This window comes from Anabrus simplex, chromosome 3, assembly GCF_040414725.1.
Source record: "Anabrus simplex isolate iqAnaSimp1 chromosome 3, ASM4041472v1, whole genome shotgun sequence".
NCBI lineage: Eukaryota > Metazoa > Arthropoda > Insecta > Orthoptera > Tettigoniidae > Anabrus > Anabrus simplex.
The window spans coordinates 460952817-460980671 of record NC_090267.1 but is presented as its reverse complement, the minus strand read 5'-3'; the positions used below and the strand labels follow the sequence as shown (position 1 = coordinate 460980671).

The following is a 27855-nucleotide window of genomic DNA, read 5'->3' as shown; positions in this document are numbered from 1 at the left end:
GGGGATACAACTGGGGAGGATGATCAGTACCTCTCTCAAGCGGCCTCACCTGCTATGTTTGCGGGGGGATCAGGAGATTGGAAGGGATAGACAAGGAAATGGGAAGGAAGCTAGTTGCTTTACGTCGCACCGACACAGATAGGTCTTATGGCGACGATGGGATAGGAAAGGGCTAGGAGTGGGAAGGAAGCTGCCGTGGCCTTAAGTTAGGTACCATTCCGGCATTTGCCTGGAGGAGAAGTGGGAAACCACGGAAAACCACTTCCAAGATGGCTGAAGTGTGAATCGAACCCACTTCTGCTCAGTTAATCTCCAGAGGCTGAGTGGACCCTATTCCAGCCCTCGTACCACTTTTCAAATTTCGTGGCAGAGCCGGAAATCGAACCAGGGCCTCTGGTGGTGGCAGCTAATCACACTAACCACTAGACCACAGAGGCGGACCTGTCTTAAGTTGTGTCCTATCAATTTACTCTTCTTCTGGTCAACTTTACCAAAATCTATCTACTCTCACCAATTCGGTATCTCATTCATCATTCGGTCTACCAATCTCACCTTCAGCATTTTTCTGCAACACTACATTTCATAAGCTTCTATTCTCTTTCTTTCTGAGCTGGTTATCGTCCATGTTTCACTTCCAGACAATGTCCTGTACCAGACGAAAGTCTTCAAAAACGTTTTAATATTTCCTATATCAATGTTCGAAGTGAGCCAATTTCTTTGAAAGGCCTTCCTTGCTAGAGCTAGTCTGCATTTTATGTCCTCCTTAATTCTGTCACCATTAGTTATTTTACTACCCAAGTAAGAATATTCATCTACTTCCTTTAGGACTTCATTTCCCAGTCCTATATTTCCTGCATCATCATTTGTATTCCTTCTCCAAGACTCTGTCCATACCGTTCAGCAACATCCTCCAGATCTTCTGCGGACTCAGATAAAATAGTAATATCTAAGAAAATCTCAGAGTTTTGATTTCCTCTCCTTGGATTGTGTTTCCCTTTTCAAATTCCTCTTTCATTTCTTTTATCGCCTCTTCTATATAAACATTGACAGTGAGAGGGAAAACTTGCAATTTTGCCTCATTCTTTCTGGATTTTTTGTTTTTTTGCTATTTGCTTTACGTCGCTCTGACACAGATATGTCTTATGGCGACGATGGGATAGTAAAGGCCTAGGAATTGGAAGGAAGCGGCCGTGGCCTTAATTAAGGTACAGCCCCGGCATTTGCCTGGTGTGAAAATGGGAAGCCACGGAAAACCATCTTCAGGGCTGCCGACAGTGGGGCTCGAACCCACTATCTCCCGATTACTGGATACTGGCCGCACTTAAGCGACTGCGGCTATCGAGCACGGTCTGGATTTATGCTAAATACTGTACAGTTATTGTGTTTGTGATAAAAACAAAATAACAAAATATCGTCTTCAGCATTCACTTCTGTATTTATTATTATTATTATTATTATTTTACAGGTTGCTTTACGTCGCACCTACTGTACACATATAGGTCTTATGGTGACAATGGAAAAGGGCTAGGAGTGGAAAGGAAGCGACTGTGGCCTTAATAACAAAGGTACAGCCCCAGCATATGCCTGGTGTGAAAACGTGAAACCACGGAAAACCATTTTCAGCGCTGTAGACAGTGGGATTCGAGCCAACAATCTCCCGAATGCAAACTCACAGCTCCGCACCCCTAGCCGCAAGGCAATTCGATCGGTATCTCTCTATTCTTTACCAATTATGTTAAGGTGAGTCGAAATCCCTATAATTCTAATTTTTGAGACATTCCGGACTAGAATCATCCCTTGTATGCACCATAGGTTCACACAGTTAAATTTAACACTTTCTTTATATAAATATAGGCCTATCTCTGGATATCTTGAATGCAGTTAGTCGTAGCATTCTGAGAATAGCATTACCGGAATTCGATTCAGCATTATCAACAAATACAAGAGAATGCACTATGGCGTGTTTCTTCTAAAAACATTGCGTCACTGTCCAGATTTTTTTTCAGTAAAATGGAGTTCGGCTCCACTGTGCGTCGTTCATCCTCTTCGGAGAGTATGGATTTCAAGGGCTGCACCAAGCTTTCAATAATCACCTGAAATTATTATTATTATTATTATTATTATATTGGGGCCGATGACCTTCGATGTTAGGCCCCTTAAAGCAACAAGCGTCATTATTATTATTATTATTATTATTATTATTATTATTATTATTATTATGATTATTATTATTATTATTATTATTATTATTATTATTATTATTATGGCCACGGAACCTCCGGTTTTACACAGGATTCGAACCACAGGGAGGTGCGTTGGCCCGGACTGAAACCTTCTTGAGAAGCCAGTACCATTGTCACTCAGCTATCATGCTCCCAGAGGATAAAGAGTTTTACATAAAATCTGAACCACTGAAACGTGAGTACTCTTAGAAGATCCACTGTAAATGGACCAGGAATCGAACAGCAGTCCGGAAAGTTGACGTTGACATATCGGAATTATGCTCTCGGCCTACCGTGGCTTAACAGCTGATTGAGTGCCTTGTCCTGTCAATACGACTACCACCTGGTCAAATACTGGTGGGAACGTGATCTGCACGATGAAACCCTCAGCCTTATTACGGTGCTTCGTGACCGGGTCCGCTTACTCTCACATCAGACAGCTCCTCAGTTGGTCTCTTGAGACTGAAGGGACCCCGTGCCAGCTCTCAGTCCAGAGTGACCTCTGCGCCATAGAACTGGTACCTGACATGTTAATAAGCTGTTTGCTTAATATTACGAAGACCGTGCATTGGCCGCAAGATTTGTGTCACATAGCTGTCCGCTTGTATTCGCGACATAGTGGGTTCGAACCCAAATGTTGGTAGACTTGAGTTGAGTTTTCCTATTTTCACACTAGGCAAATGGCTATACTTTAATTAAGACCATGGTCGCTTTCTTCCCAGTCTTAGCGGTTTCCTATCGCATCATCGCTGTGACGTAACAGCAGAGGCATATTTCGAATCTTGAGGTATCACAACCAGTAGTTCAGTTTCTTTAGTGTATCCGAAATCTGGGGACTGTATTAGTAATTAGGTGTCGTCTTGAATTGACCTGGAGTTGAACTGCCACTTCTAAGGAGAATGGCCGAGAACCCTTTCTGTTCCTTTGACTTCTTTCTCTTCTTTACTTTTTCTTCACTTTTCGTATCTTATACCTTTTCTTGTCATTTACACTGGGTCGGTTTTTGGAGACGCCGGGACGCCACAATTATATTGCGCAGCAAATCTACTGGCAAACGGCTGCTGTATGTGAGCGCTTTCCAGTAAGCGCGGATTGAGCCGAGATCGGATCGAACCCACGAACTTGGACTCAGAAGAACAGAACTCTTCTGTCTGAGCTACTCAGCCCAACAACCCCACCGCCCTAAAACTATAATCTTCTTTTCTGTTCTTTCCATTTTCCATCCTCTTTTATATTCTCTTTCTTCTTTCTTTTATTTTCTTCTCTTCCTTCTTCTTTCCTATATTCCTTTCATAGTCTTCTTTGCGATGTTCTTCGTTTGTCTGTTTTCATTTCTTTTATCGTCTGTTCTCTGTTCTTCTGTTTTCCCCTCCCCTTATCTTCTACTCATTTCTGTCCTTCTATTCTCTCTTCAGGGGCTACCTGGCCGAGGCGGTAAACGCGTGCTCGGTTCGCCCGGAAGGACGTGGGTTCGAATCCCCGTCAGGAAGTCGTAAAATTTAGGAAACGAGATTTCCACTTCCGGAGGTGCATATGGTCCTGAGGTTCACTCAACCTACACCAAAAATGAGTACCAGGGGGGCAAAGGCGGCCGGGCGTAGATCTAACCACTCTACCCCATCACGTGCCAAGATTAACAATGGTGGAAGCCTTTACCTTCCACTCCTCCAAGGGCCTTCATGGCCTGTATGGAGGTGACTTTGCTTTTCTTTTCTTCTCTCTTCAGTTATATTCTCTCTGGTGTCTTCTCTAACCTTACTTCGTAATTTCTTGATTACCGAGGGGCATTGATGATCCACGTATTTTCACACCACGCCATGTTCAAGTCTAGTAGGTAAAAGACTGTCTTACACCACGTAAGATGGGTCAGCACAGTAAAAAATACCAAAATGTATGTTCTCTTAAAAGGGAAAAGAAGAATATGTAAACAAGTTACATAAACAGTGTTGTGATGAAATAAATACAAGTGTCCCCAAACTTTTGCTTTAAACGTAATGAAAATAAATTTAAAAAGAATAATCATTCACACAACAGCCAACACAGTGATAAGTTTACGTTACTAATTTCGGAATTTCGACCTCGTCTGCGGCTCAAGGCTTAAACGTCTCACTCGTAACGTAACGTGTACAGTCTTTTATTTCATACTATGGTGAATTTACTTATTTTAAATAGAATGAATTTAATTATAAATAATTTTTTTCGTCACGATGCAGATCGCCCATTTTTGTGTAGATTAGTACGGAACTTCGGTGCTGCAATCTGGTGGAGAAGCACTTCAACAAGATTAAGTTAGGTGTTACTAAAACTATAACTTTATTTTCCCGTCTTAATATATATTCTCTTTCTCCTATCCGTGTGTACGTTACTGTAATGCGGAAGTCAACCAATCAGAGATAATCTGTACTAAAACACCACGAAAAATAATGATAGTACGGTAAAATGTCAATTTCCGTACTCTTTTGAGTAGGGGAAGAATTCAGTTACGTCATAATATGGATTCTTCTTCTTCTTCTTCTTCTCCTTCTTCTTCTTCTTCTTCTTCTTTATCTGTTTACCCTCCACGGTCGGTTTTTCCCTCGGACTCAGCGAGGGATCCCACCTCTACCACCTCAAGGACAGTGTCCTGGAGCTTCAGACTCTGGGTCGGGGATACAACTGGACAGGATGGCCAGTACCTTTCCCAGACGGCCTCACCTGCTATGCTGAACAGTGGCCTTGCGGAAGGATGGGAAGATTGGAAGGGATAGGCAAGGATGTAGGAAGGAAGCGGCCATGGCCTTTAGTTAGGTACCATCCCGGCATTTGCCTGGAGGAGAAGTGGGAAACCACAGAAAACCACTTCCAGGATGGCTGGGGTGGGAATCGAACCCACCTCTACTCAGTTGACCTCCCGAGGCTGAGTAGACCCCGTTCCAGCCCTCGTACCAGTTTTCAAATTTCGTGGCAGAGCCGGGAATCGGACCCTGGCCTGCCGGCGGTGGCAGCTAATCACACTAACACACTCTTCGTCCCACATGATCCATACTCAAAATATAATAATAATAATAATAATAATAATAATAATAATAATAATAATAATAATAATAATAATAATAATAATAATAATAATAATAATAATATGCAGATAGCAATTCGTATGGGAACAGGATCCCCGTCCGGTTACTTCAAGTACCGCTACCGTCTGCAAGAAGCCTGTCTATGACTCAGTTCTCCCTCGGCATGAGCCGTCACGAGTGGAGCAAGTATTGCCTGCTCCCTACATCAACGAGTGAATGGTTTATGGTTTAGTCGTTCAAATGTCAGAAGTAAACTGTCCAGCGAAAGGCCTGTTGGTGGGCTGTGAAGAGTTGGTGATATTTTGTTTACCGCGCAGGTTACTAATCGGCGTCAACTAGAAAGACCTGCACCAGGTCTCTCCGGAGACCACAGTCTTTTGTCCTTGTAAGACGGCTCATGTTCGTCAGGCCCAGACATAACGAGGTTACCACGGGTAGTCATTTAGCAATGTTTATTGTGAAGGATATACTGAAAGTACCTGCTAATGTGACGTGGGAGAAGGGGTCATTGTAGCCACGTCCCTTGCATACTTTGGCAATTTCGTTGGCGAGTTGGTAGCCACACACCCTGATCAGGCCGGCAGGATGACAAGACGTCGTGGTGACGAGCGCCGCAAGCAGCAGGAGATGACATCTGCACAGCATCGCGTCTGGAACCATAGACAAAAAAAAACGTAAACACGTCAACTCAAAGAAAAAATGAAATCCGTACAGCATGCGTCTGGAACCACTAAGAACAAACCTCAACACAGTTTAGAGCTCAAACAAGAAGTGTCATTTGCACAGCATCGCGTCTGGAACCACAGATAAAATTATTGAACACATCAACTCAAACAAAAAGTGACATCTGCACATGTGCGCAGCATGCGTCTGGCACCACTGAGAACAAACCTGAACATGTGAACACATTTTAAACCTTAAACAAGAAATGAAATTTGCACAACATAGCGCCTAGAACCACAGACTTAAACTTGTTAACATATTGTTTTACAGGTGTTTCAGAAGATAATCTTTCAAGTACAAATCATCATACAAACAAGTATCCAGCGCGCAGTGTGTGTGTGGAATTACTGCTGTTTGTATGGTACGCATAATACAACCTTGATGTGTTCTGACTGACTTCCGCCAGAAGAGTAGTGTTATGAAGATGTTACAAATTTTGGCCTGGGGCGGCTTGGGAGTAAGGGGTCCAGCTGTTCGACTAAACGGTTTGTTCCGAGCTGTCAGTGGAGAGATAGCTTGTGGAATGGCTTTAGTATTCGAATAAGACTGAATAGAGTTTATAAATGTATAAAATATCATAATATGAAGTTGGAATTCGAGAGGAAAACTGGAGCAAAACGTTGAAAGTGATTAGGGATTGGAATCATTTATCAAGGGAGATGTTCTATTAATTTCCAACTCCTATGAAAGCAATTGGTAGGCAATCTACTACCTGGGCGATAGCCCTAAGTGCAGATCAATGGTAAAAATGAAATGGCGTATAGCTTTTAGTGCCGAGGATTGTCCGAGGACATAAAATTTTTGATGCATTTATTGATGTAAAAACTAATGTGCAACAGCTCAAAAGCCTTACATAATATGCAAGAGATAAAAAATAAGTTATCCGCTCACTTATTGATACACGAGCCTATATCCTGTGAAACATTTCGCAGTATATATGCAAAAAACCGATTAGCGACTTCAGCGCACTGTTCAGCTGTCTTGGCAATAGTAAGTGTAGCCCGATCGAGGTTGTCTTGGCGTTCTTTCACGAGATCAGAACAGTAGGCCTACATAATGCGAGTGACTAAATTCATCTCTTGTGTTTAAGTTTTTTTTCTGTAGACTTTGACTTTCATCATCCCCCAAAACATATATTTCATGGAGTAAGATGAATACGTCATTAAGTGATTTATGCGTCCTTAGTAATGTTTGTGTGGCTGTTAATTTATGTGTGCGATACAAACAGCTGTGATTCCAAAGTCACTGCGAATTGGACACATGTTGATACTTATTTTGTACTTCTGCCTCTCGAAATATTTACTATTCCTGCTGAAACACCATACTACTCTGTCCGCCTTCATAGCGTAACGGTTAGTACTATTGGCTGCCGTCCTCGGAGGCCCGGGTTCGATTCCCGGTACTGCCAGAAATGTTAGAATGGTAGAAGGACTGGTATGTGGTTCAAATGGTACATGCATCTCACCTCCAATGGGGGTGTGCCTGAAAAAGCTGCACCACCTCAGGACGAGGACACGAGTTTACTTTACCATACCACGAAATGGCTTCTACAGTGTAGGCAACACGGCATACACTTATGCATTATAGTCAGTAACTTTCTGGACTGGCGCCTACAGTGTAGGCAGCACAGTGTACACGTGTGTACATACCACAGTCAATATGTTTGCAGACTGGCGCCTACAGTATAGGCAACACAGTGTACATGTATGTACGTACTAAAGTCAATATGCTCGTGGACTGGCGCTAACAGTTCGAGGATTACATAGTATTTTGACTTGAATTCGCGTCTTTTTCCCGTCGTGGTGATTCGGGTGTTCGACTTCATCATCTCAAACGTTTCGCTAGCGGATTTGCCTAATTTTTGCCAGAACTTGAAATTTGCCCGTTGCTCAAAGTAGGACATTCTCACGTTCCGCCGCTGTCATTCGTTCATTCGTAATCTGTTTACCCTGCAGGGTCGGTTTTTTCCTCGGACTTAACGAGGGATCCCACCTCTGCCGCCTCAAGGGCAGTATCCTGGAGCTTCAGACTCTGGGTCTGGGGATACAACTGGGGGATGACCAGTACCTCGCCCAGGCGGCCTCACCTGCTATGCTGAACAGGGGCCTTGTTGGGGGATGGGCAGTTTGGAAGGGACAGACGAGGAAGAGGGAAGGAAGCGGCCGTGGCCTTAAGTTACGTACCATACCGGCATTTGCCTGGAGGAGAAGTGGGAAACCACGGAAAACCACTTCCAGAAGGGCTGAGGAGGGAATCGAACCCACCTCTACCCAGTTAACCTTCCGAGGCTGAGTGGATCCAGTTCACGCCCTCGTACCACTTTTCAAATTTCGTGGCAGAGCCCGGAATTGAACCCGGGCCTCTGGGGGTGGCAGCTAACCACACTAATCACTACACCACAGAGGCGGACCGCTGACATTCAACTACCCTTAATTGCCTCTTGCTGGAACTAGCGAAGAACTGTCAAGGCAACATCCTGTGGTACAATCTTTCTGCTGTAGTGCACCACAGTGACACTAGACGGCCAGTCCATGAACTTAATGACTCTACTACGAATAATGAACGACATATGAGCTGTGTGCCATCAGCAACCTAACACAACGTACCTTGCAATGTGTATGTGTATTTGATATCTGGCAGGGTTGACTTTAATTTCCCAACGAAATAAAATCACGGTCAGTTTTGGCGGAAAAATGTCTTGGTGTACCGCCCCGCGCTGGGATCCTAGTAGCGCCCGTCACACTAAAGTGACGCTATTTTGCAACTCTGATACCTCCGTATTCATTAAGGATATCTCAATTATAATTATACTGCTGAAAAGCTCTTAAACTACGATATGACGCAGAAGGGAATGCTGTAATGTCGGCCTTCAAAACAAGATTGGCCGTTAAATAAGATCCCATTTTTTCCCGTAACGCACTCGATGACAACCGCTACAGCTTCGGAAACGTTAGTCCAGTTAAAAAAAAAAAAAAAAAAAAAAAGCGAAGTACCGTATTAAAAATAATTTCAGTGATGAAGCCGTTAGTGACGGACGTCTCTTTGAAAATAATATTATGTGTAGTTCTTGATGAATTCTCATATCATAATTTAAACCACAACAAAGCAAGCGGAAACGTCCGATTACTCCATCATTTATAAGGTGACTAAATTACGAACAAAATGTAACCAGACACAGCTCTATAGGAGTAAAATCGAGCGCCCAGCGATCAAATGAATGCCAGTGCAATATAGTAATAATAATAATAATAATAATAATAATAATAATAATAATAATAATAATAATAATAATAATAATAATGGTTTTAAGTTCCTCTAACAATTTTTACGGATTTCGGAGACCCCGAGGTGCCGAATTGTTGTCCCGCCAGGAGTTCTTGTACGTGCCAGTAACTCTAACGACACGAGGCTGTCGTATTTGAGTACTTTCAGATACCACCGGCCTGAGCCAGGATCGAGCATGCCAAGTTGGGCTCAGAAGGCCATCGCTCTACCGTTTGAGCTATTCAGCTCGGCAGCGCAAGGAGATGTTCCACAACTATAAAATGAATTGTAATCTTTTCCTTCTACTCATTCCTCGTACTATATTATCGTTGAATGCCCGGCTCCGTCACTAAATGGTTAGCGTTCTGGCCTTTTGTCTAAGGGGTCCCGGTTTTAATTTATGGCCGTATCGGGGATTTCAACCTTCATTGGTTAGTTCCAATGGCTCAGGGATTGGGTCTTTTTTTGTCGTCTTCATCATTAGAATTCATCATAGATAGGGCCCTATCCTCACAGACGCGTAGGTCACATAAACGGCGTAAACTCGAAAGACAAGCCATTAAATTATTATTATTATTATTATTATTATTATTATTATTATTATTATTATTATTATTATTATTATTATTATTATTATTATTATTATTTCTTTTCTTAATCTGTTTACCCTCCAGGGGTTGGTTTTTTCTCTCGGACTCAGCGTGGGATTCCACCTCTACCGCTTCAAAGGCAATGTCCTGGAGCGGGAGACTTTGGGTAGAGTATACAACTGGGGAGGAGGACCAGCACTCAGGCGGCCTCACCTAAAATGCTGAACAGGGGCCTTGTGAGAGGGGGGAGGATGGGAAGATGGGAAGAGATAGATAAGGAACAGGGAAGGAAGCGGCTGTGGCTTTAAGTTAGGTACCACCCCAGCATTTTCCTGGAGGTGATGTGGGAAACCACGTAAAACCACTTCGAGGATGGTTGAGGGGGGAATAGAACCTCCAGTTCTCAGGTACCCTTTCGAGGCTGAATGGAACCCGTTCCAGCCCTCTTACCACTTTACAAGTTTCGTGGCAGAGCCGGGAATCGAACCCGGTCCTCTGGGGCTGACAGATAATCACATTAACCACTATGGAATTTGGAGAATGACATAAAAATAAAACAAACGACGATATAAACATACTTTATTTTGGACAAATACCTAAATCTATTTTCTTGTGATGTCACTACTTTTTCCTGATGAAGGTGAATTTCGAAGTGAAAGCGGGGTCTTAGCTCAATATTTTTTTAAAATTTTCTTTGCTCCCTGAAAGTTGAAAGCCTATGGATTGTTGGAAGTGTACTACTTGACTTGATACCGCTGCAATACCAAATATTCTGAAGACGTTCCTGACGTATTGATGGTGGTATTTAAACTACACTATTTTATAGCAGATTAGCAAATGCACCCGTGCTTCGCTACGGTATTCTACATTGCATACGGATTTATCCGTAAATTACTGTAAAGACAGTGAGTAAGATTATATAAAATTGCATGTCTCTTAGCGCTATCCGTAAAACAAAACACGGAGGACGGCATATATTGTTTCCAACTTAAGGTAGGCATTGGGGAAATTTTGACAAAAATGGCAGGCCACATTCCCTACTGCCATCAAAATCGAGTTCGGGATTTTCTACTATAACGGCAGTCTCACTTCGCAACCGCTATTCAGAGTAGAGATGGAGTTTTCAGCATAAAGACAGGCCCCTTTTCCTAATGCCAATCACAATCGAGTTGGGATATTTGATTATAATCGAGAAATGTAGCGAAATCTAACGTATCATCAATCGAAACACGACAATAAATTATAGGACCATAGCTGTAGATCTCTCCAAATTAAACTGCAATTGTGCTATCAGTTTTGTAATACGACTTACCGTTTAGAAAGAAACTACCTCGAAACGAAGGACTGCACCGTCATTAAAATGCAACCATATTTCGATATGTTCCGGGGCCCAAAATTATACACTTGAACAGCTTTTATAAATTAAGGAAGAAAGTAATACAGTTAAGAAAGTTGAAATTAATAGGAAATGGGATTATAACTGAGGACAGTAGGATAGGACAAATACGTAAATACCAAGTGAATGTATTGGAAAATAAAATAGCCCTCAATAAATTATGATAGTATGAGTTACGGGTAGAAGAAGGCGGCAACAGAGAAGAAATTTAGCGGCATGGATTCTTAGATAAACAGATAAGAGGATGACTTTAGCCTAAAGAGGCAAGGCAGAGGCAAGAAATTAAAGCGGAATACAGGAGTAGAAGAGAAATACAGTAAAAATGATAACAAATACCAGAAAACAACTTACGGTGTGAAATAATGGGCTACACTCCGTAGTACTCTTGGAATATTAACAACGCTATCTGAGGACATTTATAACCTCCAACGGTATTCCACCAATATCCCGCAAAATGGCCGATTAACGTCTCTCTTGCTTTCTATCCAAGGAACAAGCACGAGTTCACAGGAATGGTGACGAAAATGGCAATAAGGTACTTCCCTGCAGGCAAGCAGTCAGAGAGGTTGCCATGGTAACCTGTAGGTTGATTCTCGGTTTATCAGGCAATCAATGCAGAGAATGAGACCCGCAGAAAATAGTATGTTTCTCTGTCATTTGAAGAGTAAGCAAAATTATGTACATAACAAAAGTTGTTTGTAATGAAAGGGCGTTTCACATACAGTCCACGGATTTCACAGAAATTCAATAGTGTAAGAGAAAATGGAAGAAAACTGTTTTGGTTTTCCTATAAACCCCAGTATATTCAGACATGTTTAAGTCATATGCATATCGAGACCATCCTCGGGATAATTATACTCTAAATATGAAGTTTGGTTGAGATCAATCCAGCCGTTTCGCCGTGATGGTGGAACAAACAGACAAACAGACACGAAAAATGAAAACCACTGATACGGTGTTGACTTGGTCTAAAACGCATAAATATCTGAAAAATTGGCAAAACAAACGAAATTACAGTCAGCGGACCCCGTATAACTATATAGACTAGTTTGCACAGGACTGTTGAATACAGTGTTCCAAGCCTCCTTAGGTTTGTTAACTTGAGGTCAATGGCTTCCTTCTCAGGGCAATTAAAACTAGTTTCATTTGCCAGGATACTTCAGAACGTAGTGGTAGTTGGAAGTCTAGAGCAACCTCAGTGCAGGTGAACTGGAGCAGCCGGTTGGGTCAGCAGCTGTTAGCCGCTCCTAGGGCAGGCAGTATAACTTACCTCGCACACAATAGCAGACGATTCCTGGTTCCAATTAATACTTTGGAATATAGCCACTTATCGCCATTCAATCTGCCACGCGAAAGATATATAAGCAGCTAATACCAAGCAAGCTGGCTCCGTGAATTTTCACCTGGGTGCTGGTGAGTTCAGAACTCATCGTTGGCAGTCTTGGTTTTCCGTGTTTTCTTGTTTCCGCACTAGGGTGTACTTTACTTAAGGTCACATCGTTTCCTTTCCCTTCACTAACCCAACGTCACCAAAAACTTACCTTACTTAGGCGGTTGTAGTGGTGATTATTGATATATAGGTGGATGAAGCTCAACTTCGAAAAATGAACGCATCAGAAACAGAAAGACAAGGGACATGAAGGGCTATAATATGAAAGACTAATAATAATATTGTGAACGTAGGTTTTCGTGGCTCATTGTATTAACGTAAAGAAATAAATGAATACTGGATTAAGGCCACTATACATATATTTATATAATAAGCCAAGCTTTCAGCCAAATTTCATTGGCCTTCATCTTTTTTTTTTTTTTTGCTATGGGCTTTACGTCGCACCGACACAGATAGGTCTTATGGCGACGATGGGATAGGAACGGCCTAGGAGTTGGAAGGAAGCGGCCGTGCTCTTAATTAAGGTACAGCCCCAGCATTTGCCTGGTGTGAAAATGGGAAACCACGGAAAACCATTTTCAGGGCTGCCGATAGTGGGATTCGAACCTACTATCTCCCGGATGCAAGCTCACAGCCGCGCGCCTCTACGCGCACGGCCAACTCGCCCGGTTTGGCCTTCATCAGGGCATGTTAAGTTCTGCCTCCGACAGTGAGTAAAGAAATTCGAAGGAACGTGGAAGTCATGACCGTACTATCCACGGCCTACCACACTAATTGAACTCAAGGATCGCCGTGCTGTGATTCACCGCCCTCTGTCGACAGGTCCGTGAGTGCGTCCCGCTGTTCCATGGTGGTGTTATGCATGTATTTCTGCAGTACAGGTCTCCATGTATTTGATAACTTGAAGCCGTCTTCCCTGTTGATGTTATTTGGGCGCAGCTCTATCTCTATGGCTTCCGTTATCAGTCGAGCATAGAAGTCTTTTACAGGCGCGATGACCTTTGCCTGGTCAAAGAGGATTTCATAGTCTGTACTGCAGAAATGTTCTGCTATGGCAGACTGGCTTATGGCATTCTCCATGGAGGTTGAAGGAGCGACATTCTTTACTGACCTAATGTGTTCTTTCACCCTAGTACCAACAAGCCTTTTCGTCATGCCGATATATGAGCAACCACAACCACATGGAACTTCATACACGCCCGGTGTTTCAAGATGTGGTTTATCTTTGAATGATCGAAACAGGGACTTGAGCTTCCGGTCTGTGGTGAAAACTGGTATTATATTGTACTTCCTAAGAATGCGCCTTATTCCGTCACTTGAACCTGCCACGTAAGGAAGGAATACTTTCTTCTTACTGTAGTCCTGCCAGTGTACCATCATTCTTCTTGTATACTAGCACATGAAGAAAAGGTAATTTACCTTGATTTTCTACTTCCATCGTGAACATGTACCGTTAATGGAATTCACGTGCTCGCAAAAATAATTTAATGTTTCCCTTACATGTGGCCAGACCGAAAAGTTGTCATCCGCGTAACGATAGAAGCACTTAGGTTTCAATGGCGCTGTAGTTAATGCAGCAGACTCAAAGTGTTCCATAAAAATATTAGCAGCCACTGGCCTTGCTCTCTTGTCCAACAATATTCAGGAAATCAGACAACAAGTTATATCACTACAGAAAATTGGTCTTGGAATATCTTTCGAAAAGACAGTAATCATGTTGACTGACCCAACACTCATAAACAAAATTGTCATAGGAAACCAAGAAATAAAAATTGTAGATAATTTTAAATATCTGGGGGAAATCATAACATATAACCTCAATGAGAAGCCAACATGGCATAACAATAAATAAATTGACCAGAGCACAATATATCACCAAGAATACCTACAAAAAAGAAGGGTATGTCAATAGAAACAAAATTGAAACACTGCAAAACAGTAACTCAACCAGAAATAACATACGCAAGTGAAACCATCTTCAAAACAACTTACACTGCACAAATAGACAAAATACTCAAGATAGAGAGAAAAATCATTAGAACGTTCATCAACAAATCGTACCAAAAAGATGGACACTGGAGAGCAGCGTCTAATGAAACAGGAAATAGAACCAGTTATGAACACAATCAGGAAGAAACGCGTTTCATTTTTTGGACATCTAATCAGGACACCATAGAAGAGGATCATCAGGAGAATAATAGAAAATTATGGAATAGTAAATGCAACATTAAGTGGATTACATGAATCAAGGAAGATATGGATGAACTACAAGTTACAGTGGAAGATCTAAGAAACAAAATCGACAAAATCAGGAAATTCACAGACAAGCAAACCAGATTGCAAACCAGAATCAACAAACAGACAATAGGAAGGGCGATTTCCGATGACGAAAAAAAAAGAGAAGATCCGAAGGAATGAAGAAGTACTGGGCTGACAGAAAACTGAAAAATTATTTGTATAACGTTGGCTGGAGTAATCCAATGAAGACCGTAAAATGTAAATAAATACATTATTATTATTATTATTATTATTATTATTATTATTATTATTACATATTATTATTATTATTATTATTATTATTATTATTATTATTATTATTATCTTACAGTAGTAGATCCAGAACACGTACAGTATATGATACAAATGACATTTCTGTGTTTACCAATATGTTTCCTAACACTACTTCAAGTCGTGTTCTCCGCAATACAACAAGCTTTATTTATGTTCTTCCTACTGAAGCGTGTTTGTCGTTAAATTATTATCGGTCATTAGCAAGATCCATTGCAGATAATGAGGAGAAAATTTCCCAGAAATCGGCATCTATTTGGCGCCTGTGATAGCAGCCATATGGGTCACTCACAATGGCACATGAGTGCTTCGTCAGCCAGTGATCAGTTCGGCAGTCACGTTGGTAAATAGAAAGTGATGAGCGACTCTTGCACAATACACTCTCTTTCATGCAGGCCTTGGGGGTACGGAGCTTGGTGTGCAGATACTGTGTTGTTAGTAAAACTTTCCTTTTTTTCTGTGAAATAGACACTTGAATGTTAGGGAGAATTATAAATCCGTTTCTTTTTCTTGCACTTTTCCCAGAGTCTGAAGGGGTCGTGGGTGCGAACTGTGTCGCGCATTTGGACTTGGTCCTGTTTTGCGGCCAAATATCCATCGTGACGCCCCCCTCTGTGGGTAGAGGCGGTAGAATACATCCGCGTTCCCTCTCAACTTAAGAACGTGGGTTGGTGATCAGGAGAGAGTCAAGATTTTTAGGCGCGTTGCGAGTTTTATGCAGCCCGCTCTACGGTTATGTAAGGGGAGCTGCATAAAATGCAGGGGTTATATCCCTTGGGCTGTACCCCTTATGTTTATGCCAGTCACACAACACACCCGTTGAGCGAGCTTGTAATTTCCTACTCACTTAAGGGGACCTGGAATACCCTAAATGCTAAATTATCAATGTTTGATGTACCTTTTCTCAGAAACTGTCCGTGGCAGATGTATGATATGTTTGTGTGCTTAGGATACCTACCTCGACTTTCTACGGATGCGTATATAATCAAAATTGTACCTCAGGTTTAATAAATATATATAGTTTACAGAACGTAAGTGTCATTAAGGTGACTAAAAATTTGAAATCAAGCAATTAGAGACCTTTAGTATACAGTATGTAGAGCATTTTAACAAACAAACTGTGAAATTTTCAAGCTTCTACATGTAGTAGACGCTGAGGAAAGGTACATTAAGTAACAAAGAAGTAAACTTACGGGAAAATAGCCCCTATAGTTAGAATGTCAAAATAAGCCTCCCCCATAACTTGGGTCTTCTCCCTCCTCTTCAAGCTGGTCCAGCAGTTTTATTTTGGCAGCTCTGTCGTTCTCTACCTGCCTTGATTAAATTCTGGAACTTTTGATCAGCATTTAAGAGTCATTCCTTTTCACATTGTAGCATGTTGTCAACAGTTCGATACCCGACGCCCAATCCTACGTTCTCCAAAATCTTACATCTTGTTACATTTCATTCAATGAATGTCGTCATTGCATCAAATACTGCGAAGTATAGGGTATACCCACAAACCTGTCTTGGGAAACCAATTCCCGATAACACTGTTTGTACTTTCGTTTGGATATGTATCCGTCTGAGCAGATATTTTTTTCAGCAGATCAGACTGTGTGGATTTTTGTACTTTCTTCCAGGTACCAAACCACCGACTTCATGACAGAAGTGCTATATTTGAAATACTCACACTGAAACCTTAGAGGTAACTCCGTCGGCCATGATGGCTAACAGCTAATTAGGCCCTACTTCTTATGCATGACCTATTTTAAATATTTTAAAAAATACTTCCACTTATCTCAAAGTTAATTTTAGACTAAAAATAAAAAAAATGGATTTTGTGACCCTGAATCTCAATTCCGGGTCCTCTTAAATGAAATTGTATTCCAAGCTATTGCAGCCTGAAAATCCGGTCTGTAGTGATCACGGTTCTCCTACTTGAGTCTGGCATTGTTTTCACATACTTGTGTAGAACTCCTCGCTTTCGAATTTCCTCTCCGACCTCTCTTGGTGAGATCTTGTCCACTTCCGACCCCGACAGTACTAGTTTTGCGAAGCCTTCGTGATCTTTTCCTTTCTTTTGCCGATATCTTCATTTTTCGAAGTATTTGACCATTTTCCCTTCTTATTAATGTCAATAGAGGATGGTTGCCCAGTTGTACTTCCTCTTAAAACGGTTATCGCCGCCACCACCACTTTCCTGACGCCAACGATACGTGGAAGGATTTATTCACTATTTAGTGTCGCTGTGATGGTTGGTAGTATGCTGTACTCTGTGTATATGAGGCTGTATAGTCACAAACATACACGGGAAATTCGCGAGACAGAGGAACTAACCGGACACCCACCGGAGATCGAACGTAGGAGCCTCTGAAACGAAGGCTGCTACTCTGAACATTCAGTCAAAGAGCTGAACTAAGCAGAATTATGAATGAACTATACAATTCCGTGACAGAAGAAATACATCTTATAAGTTTAAGAATAACATATAAACCAATGTTTCATAAATCACCGAATGATGTTAGACACGCTCGGTTACCCTGGAAGTCATCCCCGAAATAAAGTCGAGAATTTTAGAAACGAGATTACTAGTTCTCTAGAATCTAGAGACACATTCACTGGCCAGCCTACAACAGAAATCAATACCAGTTTATTTCCTAGGACAAAGCTGGTCGGACATGGAGCTAACGCCTCTCCTCCACATAGTACGGAGGTTCGTATTGTGGAAAGTTTTATATTGAACTCCCCCACGGGATTTCACGGCGTACACGGAGATGACGTTATTACTGTACAAGTGTGTTGTACATATTATTTAATCCTTATACATAAAAAAGAATTAATGTCCTTCTGTCTAAACCGTTCCGACGATTTTAATGGGATCTATCAAATGACCAACTAGGTTTTATTTAAAAATATACTGTAGATCTGAATATATATATATATATATATAAATTATTTACAATGCTGTCAACTGGCATTCGGGAGATGGTGGGTTCGAACCCCACTGACAGCGGCCCTGAAGATGGTTTTCCGTGGGTTTCCATTTGCACACCAAGCACCAAGCTTTGCCTTAATTAAGTGACAGTCGCTTCCTTCCCAGTCCTAGCCCTTTCCTATCTCATCGTCGCCATGCCTATGTCGGTGCGACGTAAAAAATAACATAGATACATCTTCATTATAGACTTTTATGTATTTCAGCGTTCAGTATGCAACCCTCTGTAAATTTACTAACCACCACCACAATCCTCCATTTGTAACTACAGTTTTGTAGCCTCGTTTAATTCTGTACCTATCATCTTTAAATCGTTAGAAACTGAGTCTAACCATCGTCGTCTTGCTCTCCCTCTACTTCTCTTAGCCTCCATAGCAGAGTCCATTATTCTCCTAGATAACCTATCCTGCTCCATTCGCCTCACATGTCCTCACTACCGAAGCCCGTTTATGCGTGCAGTTTCATCCTTCGAGTTTATTCCTAACTTATCCTTTATCTCCTTATTCCGAATAACCTCCTGCCATTATTCCCACTTGTTTCATCAGCAATAATTCTCACTACTTTCATATTTCTAACTTACAAATAAGTAATCCTGAGTCCACCCAGCTTTCACTCCCGTAAAGCAATATTAGACTGAAAACAGACCGATATAAAGATAGTTTCGTCTGGGAGTCGACTTCCTTCTTACAAAATTCTGTTCATTACAACTTCGAGCTCACTACATTAACTTCGCTGCACCTTGATTCAGTCTCACTTACTATACTATCATCCTGGGAGAACTGACATCCTAAATACTTGAAAATTATCTGCCTGACTCATTTTTGTATCCCGAATCTGACATTCAGTTCTCTTGGATTTCTTACCTACTGACATCAGTTTAGTCTTAGAAAGGCTAATTTTTATTCACACTCATCGCACCTTTCCGCAAAAAAATTTGTATGTACTGTATATGTGTATGTTGGGTACAAGGCTGGTTTGATCCTCTATAGCTCCACCAGAAGCTGTCATAGATGCCCTAGGTGTCACTGAGTAGGCATACTAGGGAAATGAGGAGTGAGATAATTTCCCGTTGCTTTCCTCACTTGAGCCTGAAGTTGCTATTGCATATCAGTCTGTCAAGCCCACTGAATTGCATGCACCAACCGACCCTATGAGCGATATTTTCACACCATTCATGACAGGGACTGGCTGCATAAGCAACGGTATTACAAGAATCGCTCATACCTCGGTCAGTTTCATATCGTCAAAGCCGGTTACGTGCCAGATGCGACCGTGCCGAATGTGACCCGGCCATTATCGTGCCAATAGCGACCGAGCGGATAAGCACCGTGCCGCATGCGACCCATCAATCACTTACAGTTGATCTGCATTAAGGGCTGTCACCAAGTGGCAGATTGCTTATAAGTAGCTAACTTGGTCTTTTCTAAAATAAAGGTCTGACACCGTTGTTAGCAGGTTCGAGTGCCACTGGTCGAAAGAAAAATATAATAATGTTGCTGGCTTTACGTCCCAGTAACTACTTTTACGGTTTAAGGAGACGCCGAGGTGCCGGAATTTAGTCCCGCTGGACTTGTTTTACGTGCCAGTAAATCCACCAACACAAAGCTGACGTATTTGAGCACGTTCAAATACCACCGGACTGAGCCAGGATCGAACCTGCCAAGTTGGAGTCGGAAGACCAGCATCTCAACCGTCTGAGCCGTCTGAGCCACTTAGCCTGGATGAAAAAAAATCACCATCAGAATGTTGGCCGGCAGGGTAGGAAAGTTGGTGGTAGACAGCATGCCAAAAGCCGGGATTCAAATCCAAACCTTTTCGCAGTGTTCAAATGGAGTGAGGGGATATGATGCTGTTGATGGTGATTCGGCCGTCGGATGGAGACGTAAAGCATTGAGCAGACCCCTTGGTATTATTCGAGAGGAGTAGGCTACGTGCCGAAACCGGGTTTCATCTCTCCCTACTTCATTATCATAATCCCACATCCAGACGCACAGGCCGCCCAAGGGTGTCAGGTAGAAAGACCTGCACCAGGCAAGCCGAACACGTCCTCGGACACTCCTGATATTAATAGGACTCGATAAATAAATAGGCCTAAGTCGTAAATAATTTCAGAGAATTAGGATCTTTTTATTGCTAGTGGCATTAGGTCACACCGACACAGACAGGTCTTAAGGCGACGATGGGATAGGAAAGGGCTAGGAATTGGAAGGAAGCGGCCCTGGTATTAATTAAAGTACAGCCCCAGCATTTGCCTGGTGTGAAAATGGGAAACCACGGAAAACCATCTTCAGGGCTGCCGACAGTGGGATTCGAACCCACTATCTCCCGGATGCAAGCTCAGGGCCGCGCGCCTCTAACCGCATGGCCAACTCGCCCAGTAAAGACGTAAACGCATCACCATGTTTCGTAAGTAGGGGCAGTAGCTGCTTGCAGGACTTATTGAAATGGCATTGCACTTCGTTTAGCTTACCTTATCTTGGGTGATGACACAACGTATCAAACGACAATTTGTTTGTCAACGCCGGTCGCATCCGGCACGGTTACAGATTATGCGGTCGCTAGTGGCACGGGTCGCATGCGGCACGGTCGCATCTGGCACGCCACCTCAAAGCCAAGGATAAGACTGAGACAGGTCAATGAAAGTAACAAATTTATGCTAGCCCGTACCAGAAGACATAGTGCACTGTATACACTACATCCTGCCAGTACAGGCATAAAAATGAATTATAAATAATAAAAGAATAAATAAAATAATTTGCGTATTTAAAAAATTAGTAATTTCATTGTCCAGGCTTGATTTCTTCCCAGCACTTGGCGTGGGAGCAGTGTCCTGGAGCGCGAGACATTTGGTCGGGTATACAAGTGAGAAGGAAGACGAGTACCTCACCCAGGCGTCCTCACCTGTTATGCTGAACACGGACCTTCTGGGGGACGGGAATATTGGAAGGGATGGGCAGGAACCCGCATGGCCTTAAGTTAGGTCCATCCCGCTATTTGCCAGGAGGAGAAGTGGGAAACCATCGAAAACCACTTCGAGGATGGCTGAGGTGGAAATTGAACACACCTCTACTTAGTTGACCTCCCGTTCCAATCCTCGTACCACTTTTCAAATTTCGTGGCGGAGCCGCGAATCGAACCCGGGTCTCTGGGGGTAACAGGTAATCGTACTAACTACAACACCACAGAGATTCGATCCTGCGTCAGTCTGGCGGTATTTGAAGGTGCTCAAATACGTCAGCCTCATGTCGTTCCAGGACACTGTCCTTGAGGTGGTAGAAGTGGGATCCCTCGCCAAGTGCGGGGGAGAAACCAAGCCTGGACGATGAACTGACTGTAATTTTTTTTAAATGCGCAAATTATTAAGCCACAAGTTTTGTCACGGAGTAAAATATTATTGTGGCGCTCCACGGTAAGTTGTTACTGTCAGTCGTTAGTCTGTCACATATGCGACGAGGTCAGATCAGGCCACTGTCAAGAAAGAGATTGACGGACTGTTGTGGCTGCTTTGCGGAGCATAAATCTTGAGTTGGTGTGTGTCGGGGTGATTACTACACACGGCATGCGGCTGTACCGTCCCGTTATGGCGAGTAAGCAAATTACTCTCCTCTTGAGTCGTGACGTATCGGAGTTACTTGCTGTGAACGGGTTACGAAAGAACCAGAGGTGCTGGCGATGTAAGCGAACTGGTGCAACTTCATAAGTATTTTAGTTTTTCTAACAAGAAAAAGAAGAAGCTAAGTCAGTTCTATAGGAGGCTGGAACCTAGATGGCATGTAGTGGAGTAGTGTGTATATTTCACAGCAACTATCCCTTTGTCCGCCTCTGTGGAGTAGTGGTTAGTGTGATTAGCTGCCATCCCCGGAGGTCCGGGTTCGATTCCCGGCTCTACCACGAAATTTGAAAAGTGGTGTGAGGGCTGGAATGGGGTCCACTCAGCCTCGGGAGGTCAACTGAGTAGAGGTGGGTTCGATTCCTACCTCAGCCATCCTGGAAGTGGTTTTCCGTGGTTTCCCACTTCTCCTCCAGACAAATGCCGGGATGGTACCTAACTTAAGGCCACGGCCGCTTCTTTTCCCCTTCCTTGTCTATCCCTTCCAATCTTACCATCCCCCACCAAGGCCCCTGATCAGATTAGCAGGTGAGGCCGCCCGGGCAAGTTACTGGTCATTCTCCCCAGTTGTATCCCCGACCCAGAGTCTGAAGCTCCAGGACACTGCCCTTGAGGCGGTAAAAGTGGGATCCCTCGCTGAGTCCGAGGGAAAAACCGTCCCTGGAGGAGAAACAGATTAAGAAAGAAAAGAAAGAAATATCCCTTTACTATAATAATAATAATAATAATAATAATAATGATAGGACGTGACGTGTTATTTGTTTTCACATCCGCCTAACTACTTTTTTTACGGTTAAGGAGGGCCCGTCGGTGTTGGATTTACATCCTACTAACTACTTTTTTATAGTTTTATAGCCTAGGTGTCAGAATTTTGTCCTTCAGGAGTTCTTTTTCATGCAGGTAAATAACGACACGAGGCTGAGGTATCTGGACATCTTCAAATACCACCGGACTGACCCAATCTGATCGTATCTGCCAAGATGGACTCAGAAGGCCAACACTCAGCCCGGCATTTTACTAATATTTGTAATTCTTAGTTTATTAATGTAGATTATTTTAAAAGTTTAATGAAATGATTATTAATTAATCAATTTATTTAATCCATTTATCCTGCAGGGTTGGTTTTCTCCACGGTCTCCGGGAGTGATTGCAGCTCCGCCACCTCTAGGAAGTATCCTGGAGCGTGAGATATATGATCGGGGATACAACTGGGAAGGAGGACCTGTACCTCGCGTTGGCGGCCTCACCTGGTATGCTGAACAGGAGCCTTGTGGGGGATGGGAAGATCGGAAGGGATAGGGTAGGAAACAACCATGGCCTTAAGTTAGGCATCATCCCGGCATTTGTCTGGAGGAGAAGTGGGAAACCACGGAAAACCACTTCGAGAATGGCTGAGGTGGGAATCGAACCCCCTCTACTCATTTGATCTCCCGAGGCTGAGTGGACTCCCCTCTAGTCCTCGTACCACATTTAATAAAAACATGTGCGAGAGCCGGGAATCCAACTCGGACCTTAGGGGGTGGCAGGTAATCACACTAACTACTACACCACAGAGGCGGAAATGATAAAGTTACTGGTGAATATATATATATAGGATTGTTGGATTGTACTTATTATTCTCGTCTGGGGAACCGGGGTTCGATTCCTGGCCAGGTCAGGGATTTTTACGTGGACCTGGCGGTTGGTGCGAGATCTACGCAGCCTACGTAATTGTTACTGAGGAGATGTCTGACGGTGAGATGGAGACCCCGGTCTATAAAACCGGAATAACAGGTTTCGTCACACTGACCACGCATCACATCGTAATCTGCAGGCCTTCTGTCCATCAGGGCAATAGTGCCATGGGGTTTGTTTGTACTTACTAATATCAGTGTGTTGGTCTGTCTTTTTTCTCGTAAAAACTACTTCACCAATGAAGCTCAAACTTGACAATTTTATAGAGAAGTCCATCTCGTTTTTGACAGAATACTGTTATAGCCTATCTATTACGGAGATAGCCGGTGCCGAGGAAGTAGAAGAATATTGTTACTTGGGCAGTGGAATAACTAATAGAAGTATTTCTTTTTTATATTTATATTTTTAAAGTTGCTTTACGTCGCACTGACACAGATAGGTCTTATGGCGATGATTGGGCAGGAAGGGGCTAGGAGTGGGAAGGAAGCAGCCGTGGTCTTAGTTAAGGTACAGCCCCGATATTTGCCTGGTGTGAAAATGGGAAATCACGGAAAACCATCTTCCGGGCTGGCGGCAGTGGTGATCGAGCCCACTATCTCCCGAATACTGGATACTGGCGGCACTTAAGCGACTTCAGCTATCCAGCTCGGTATAACAGAAGTAAGGAGGACACAAAACACAGAGTGACACAAGGAAGGCCTTTCGAAAAAAATTATATTTGTTCACTTCGAACATTGAAATAAAAGTGAGAAAAATTTATCTGGAGCGTGGCAGTATACGAAAATGAGACCCAACAATAAATAGCTCAGAAAAGAAGATATGATTTTGAAATGTGGTTTTACATAATAATGTTGAAGGTAAAAGGGATAGATAGAATCACGAATGCATGAAAGCTGGTTTAGAAGTACAGCATGTCCGCCTCTGTGGTGTAGTGGTTAGTGTGATTAGCTGCCAATCTCGGAGGCCCGGCTTCAATTCCCGACCTCGGGAGGTCAACTGAGCAGAGGTGGGTTCGATTCGCATCTCAGCCATCCTGGAAATGGTTTTTCATGGTTTCCCACTTCTCCTCTAGGCAAAGTCGCCTGCGCGACTTAAGGCCACGGCCGCTTCCTTCCATGTTCTTTGTTTATCCCTTGCAGTCTTCTCATCCTTACGCCAGGCCGCTATTCAGTATAGCAGGTGAGGCCACCTGGGCGAGGTACTGGTCATCCTCCTCAGTTGTATCCCCGACCCAGTGTCTGAAGCTCCAGGACACTGCCCTTGAGGCGGTAGAGGTGGGATCCTTCGCTGAGTCCGAGGGAAACACTGAACCGGGAGGGTAAACAGATAAATAAGAGGAGGAAGAAGAAGAAGAATTGTTTCTAAAACACCTTTTAAAATTTAATCGTGAAAAATCGAAATTCATTATTTACTGTACTACAATATTTTAGGCTGTTGGTCTAAATCTTTTTTGTATCCGGTCAAGTTGCATAAACTGCAATTAATATAAATAACTTACTTCTTACAACGTAAATTGAAATTGATGTGGATTTCTGTCCACTTTCCTGCATTATTTTCTGCCCCCATTTCAAACTCGGGTGTCGCCACAGTAATGGTGAGTGACTGGGAGAACATACCCTAAACTTCACGGCCTGGGTCGTAACCAAACGTCACTGTGACTGAATAGCATACGCTCATCGCCTGCCTGTTCGCTTACAGTGGTGTACGCCTGCGCGACGAAATGCCTAGCGTGAGCACCTCTGTTCTAGACTTATCAAAGATAATAAATAATAATGTTATTTGTTTTACGTCCCACTAACTACTTTTTAAGGTCTTCGGAGACGCCGAGGTGCCGGAATTTAGTCCCGCAGGAGTTCTTTTACGTGCCAGTAAATCTACCGACACGGGGCTGTCGTATTTGAGCACCTTCAAATACCACCGGACTGAGCCAGGATCGAACCTGCCAAGTTGGGGTTAGAAGGCCAGTGCCTTAACCGTCTGAGCCACTCAGCCCGGCATTTATCAAAGAAGATGCAAGGGCAGGCTCATACGAGGATGTGAAGAAACTAACAGAGAACAGAAGAAAAGAATTGCTGCCAACCAATCTTCGGATTGAGAATTACTTCGGCCCAGCATCCCAGAAAATCGACATGCACTTTTTCAGGCGACTTTTTTTCACACCTATTGTTTATAAACTGCATGACATATTCAAATTAAATAAACAATGATCGTGAGATGAAGAATAAATGTGTCCAACATGATCGTGAATTGAAGCGGTTGACGTCAATTAGCAATATGCGAAATGCGAGAAGTAGAGGCACGCCGAGGCAGTGTAACTCGAGAACGAGAAACGATAAAACGTTGCAGAGGTGGCAAACGGTTCGTACACAAACCAAGCTACAATCAGCAGTAGACACAGATCACACTGCGGTTTTTCAGACCAGATTTATTATTATTATTATTATTATTATTATTATTATTATTATTATTATTATTATTATTATTATTATTATTATTATTATTATTCACGTCGCCATTCTTGTTTTCTGTACACCCATCCCACTATACAGGGTTGTCCACCTCAAATAACTCTTGAACTGTTACGATGTTGACATTCTGTTTTCAGTTCATTTCCAAACTACCCACACCAGGCTTAATGCCCACTTTCAGTTCAATAGGTTAGAAACACTTGTGTAATTCGCACCCGTAACCCAACCGGTCCAACAGACCTGGTCCCATCGCGCCGCTCTCATCCTTTCACCTCAGTGTGAGATCTACTACCTGTACACAATCTTCTGTTAAACTTTGAATTATTCTTCAACCAAATGCGATTCACCCTTCTACACATGCCTTGCCCCAGCCACTTTGCCACCTCAAGATTCACATTCACTCATCCATCTCATTTCACACACATTTGTAACTCTTCTCAACCTCCTCAGATTAATCTTTAAAAGATGAAAATTTAGCTTTTTTCATTGTGTTAGTGTTTTTCCGTAAACCTACTTTAATTTTAATTTCCTCTTATGTTATTAACAGGATATCCACCCGTATTACTTGTGTATCTCTATGTATTCTGACATATAAAAATATTAGAGTAAAGAGAAAAAGGTGAATCAAGGAAAAAAGCAAAAAAATTCATACAGAAAAAAGGAAAATTAAATGTATATAAAAATTGCACATAATAATCCCATTTCTGTATGACCAAGCATTCACATTTTCACCTCACTATTGTAACCAACAAGACAAAATAAGAGAAATTGCAATACATTTAGCCAAGAGGCCAAAATGCCCTCCCACTTCCTTCTTCTTCACAACTTTTACCCATCTCCTTCCTCCATCATATCTCCCCAACTCGCCCACATCTTCTGGCCAAAGAGAGGGCGTAATATGTAGTTGGCTCGCCCAACCCCTTCAGGGTGGGGAATGCAAACTTTGGTGATGATGATGGTTGTTTTCAATTCGAGTAATGATATCAAGCGGCTCATAATCGGACTTACAGTACTTTTGCGTGGCGTCAGTATCTTCTGAGATAATGATACTAACTTTGCTTTCTTAATGGAATTGCACTGTTTTCTACTCCTAGCCCAAACCTACAAATATTATAAACTCAGCGCCATTATTTTGAAAATTAGACTAGTACTTATCGAGTAAATGCAATGTGTTCAAACGTGCTTCATTTGGCATCTTCGATACGCGCTACAAATGAAGCATCAGCTAGTTGTTGACATACGAAATTCCTTCACTTTCTTATGACAGCTGCGTATTCGCTATATTGTGCCCTAAAATTCGCTACGATAAAATGTATGATTTAACACCTTTAATTTCGCCATAGGTAACAGGTGACAGAAAACGAATATGCGACGCGTTCTATGGTACAACGTTATTAAACAGATGTAACGTTAAACCACACAGGACCGAAAGAGCTATCTGCATGGTGTGGACCGTTTAGCTGTTAGCTTGCGTTCGGGAGATGATTGGTTAGAAGCCCGCGCTATCAACAGCCCTGAAAATAATTCTCCGTTGTTTGCCATTTTCAAATAATTTTCACTTGAATTAAGACGATGACCGCTCCTTCCCCAGTCCTAGATCTTTCATATTACATCGTCACCGAAAGCCTACCTGAGTTAGTGTGTAACACTAGGAAAAAAAAAAGTAAACCATACATGATTGACGTCAGGAAGGACATCTTTCCGTAAAAACGGGCAAAATCAACATGCATCATATGGATCGCAACAAATCCTCACCAAGTTGTGGGAAAAGTGGCAGAGAAAGATTAACAAACATACGCACAAAAAAGAAAGAAAAGCCTAAAGTAATAGAGGCAGTGGAAGTGAGTATGTATTATTTGAAGAAGTACAACTAGTACAAGTGGGCAATCACCCCTTCTTAACACTAATCAGAAGGGGAAA

At 42.5% G+C, this 27855-nt stretch overlaps 1 protein-coding gene across 1 annotated transcript in view; it reads right to left on the bottom strand.

Annotated features, from left to right (window-relative positions):
* LOC136866861 (insulin-like growth factor) overlaps nt 1–27855 on the bottom strand; it is a 196566-nt gene that overhangs the window by 23679 nt on the left and 145032 nt on the right. The window contains exon 3 of the mRNA XM_068226872.1: nt 5758–5928. Within this exon, the coding sequence (XP_068082973.1) occupies nt 5758–5928 (171 nt within the window). The remainder of the gene's footprint in view (nt 1–5757; nt 5929–27855) is intronic.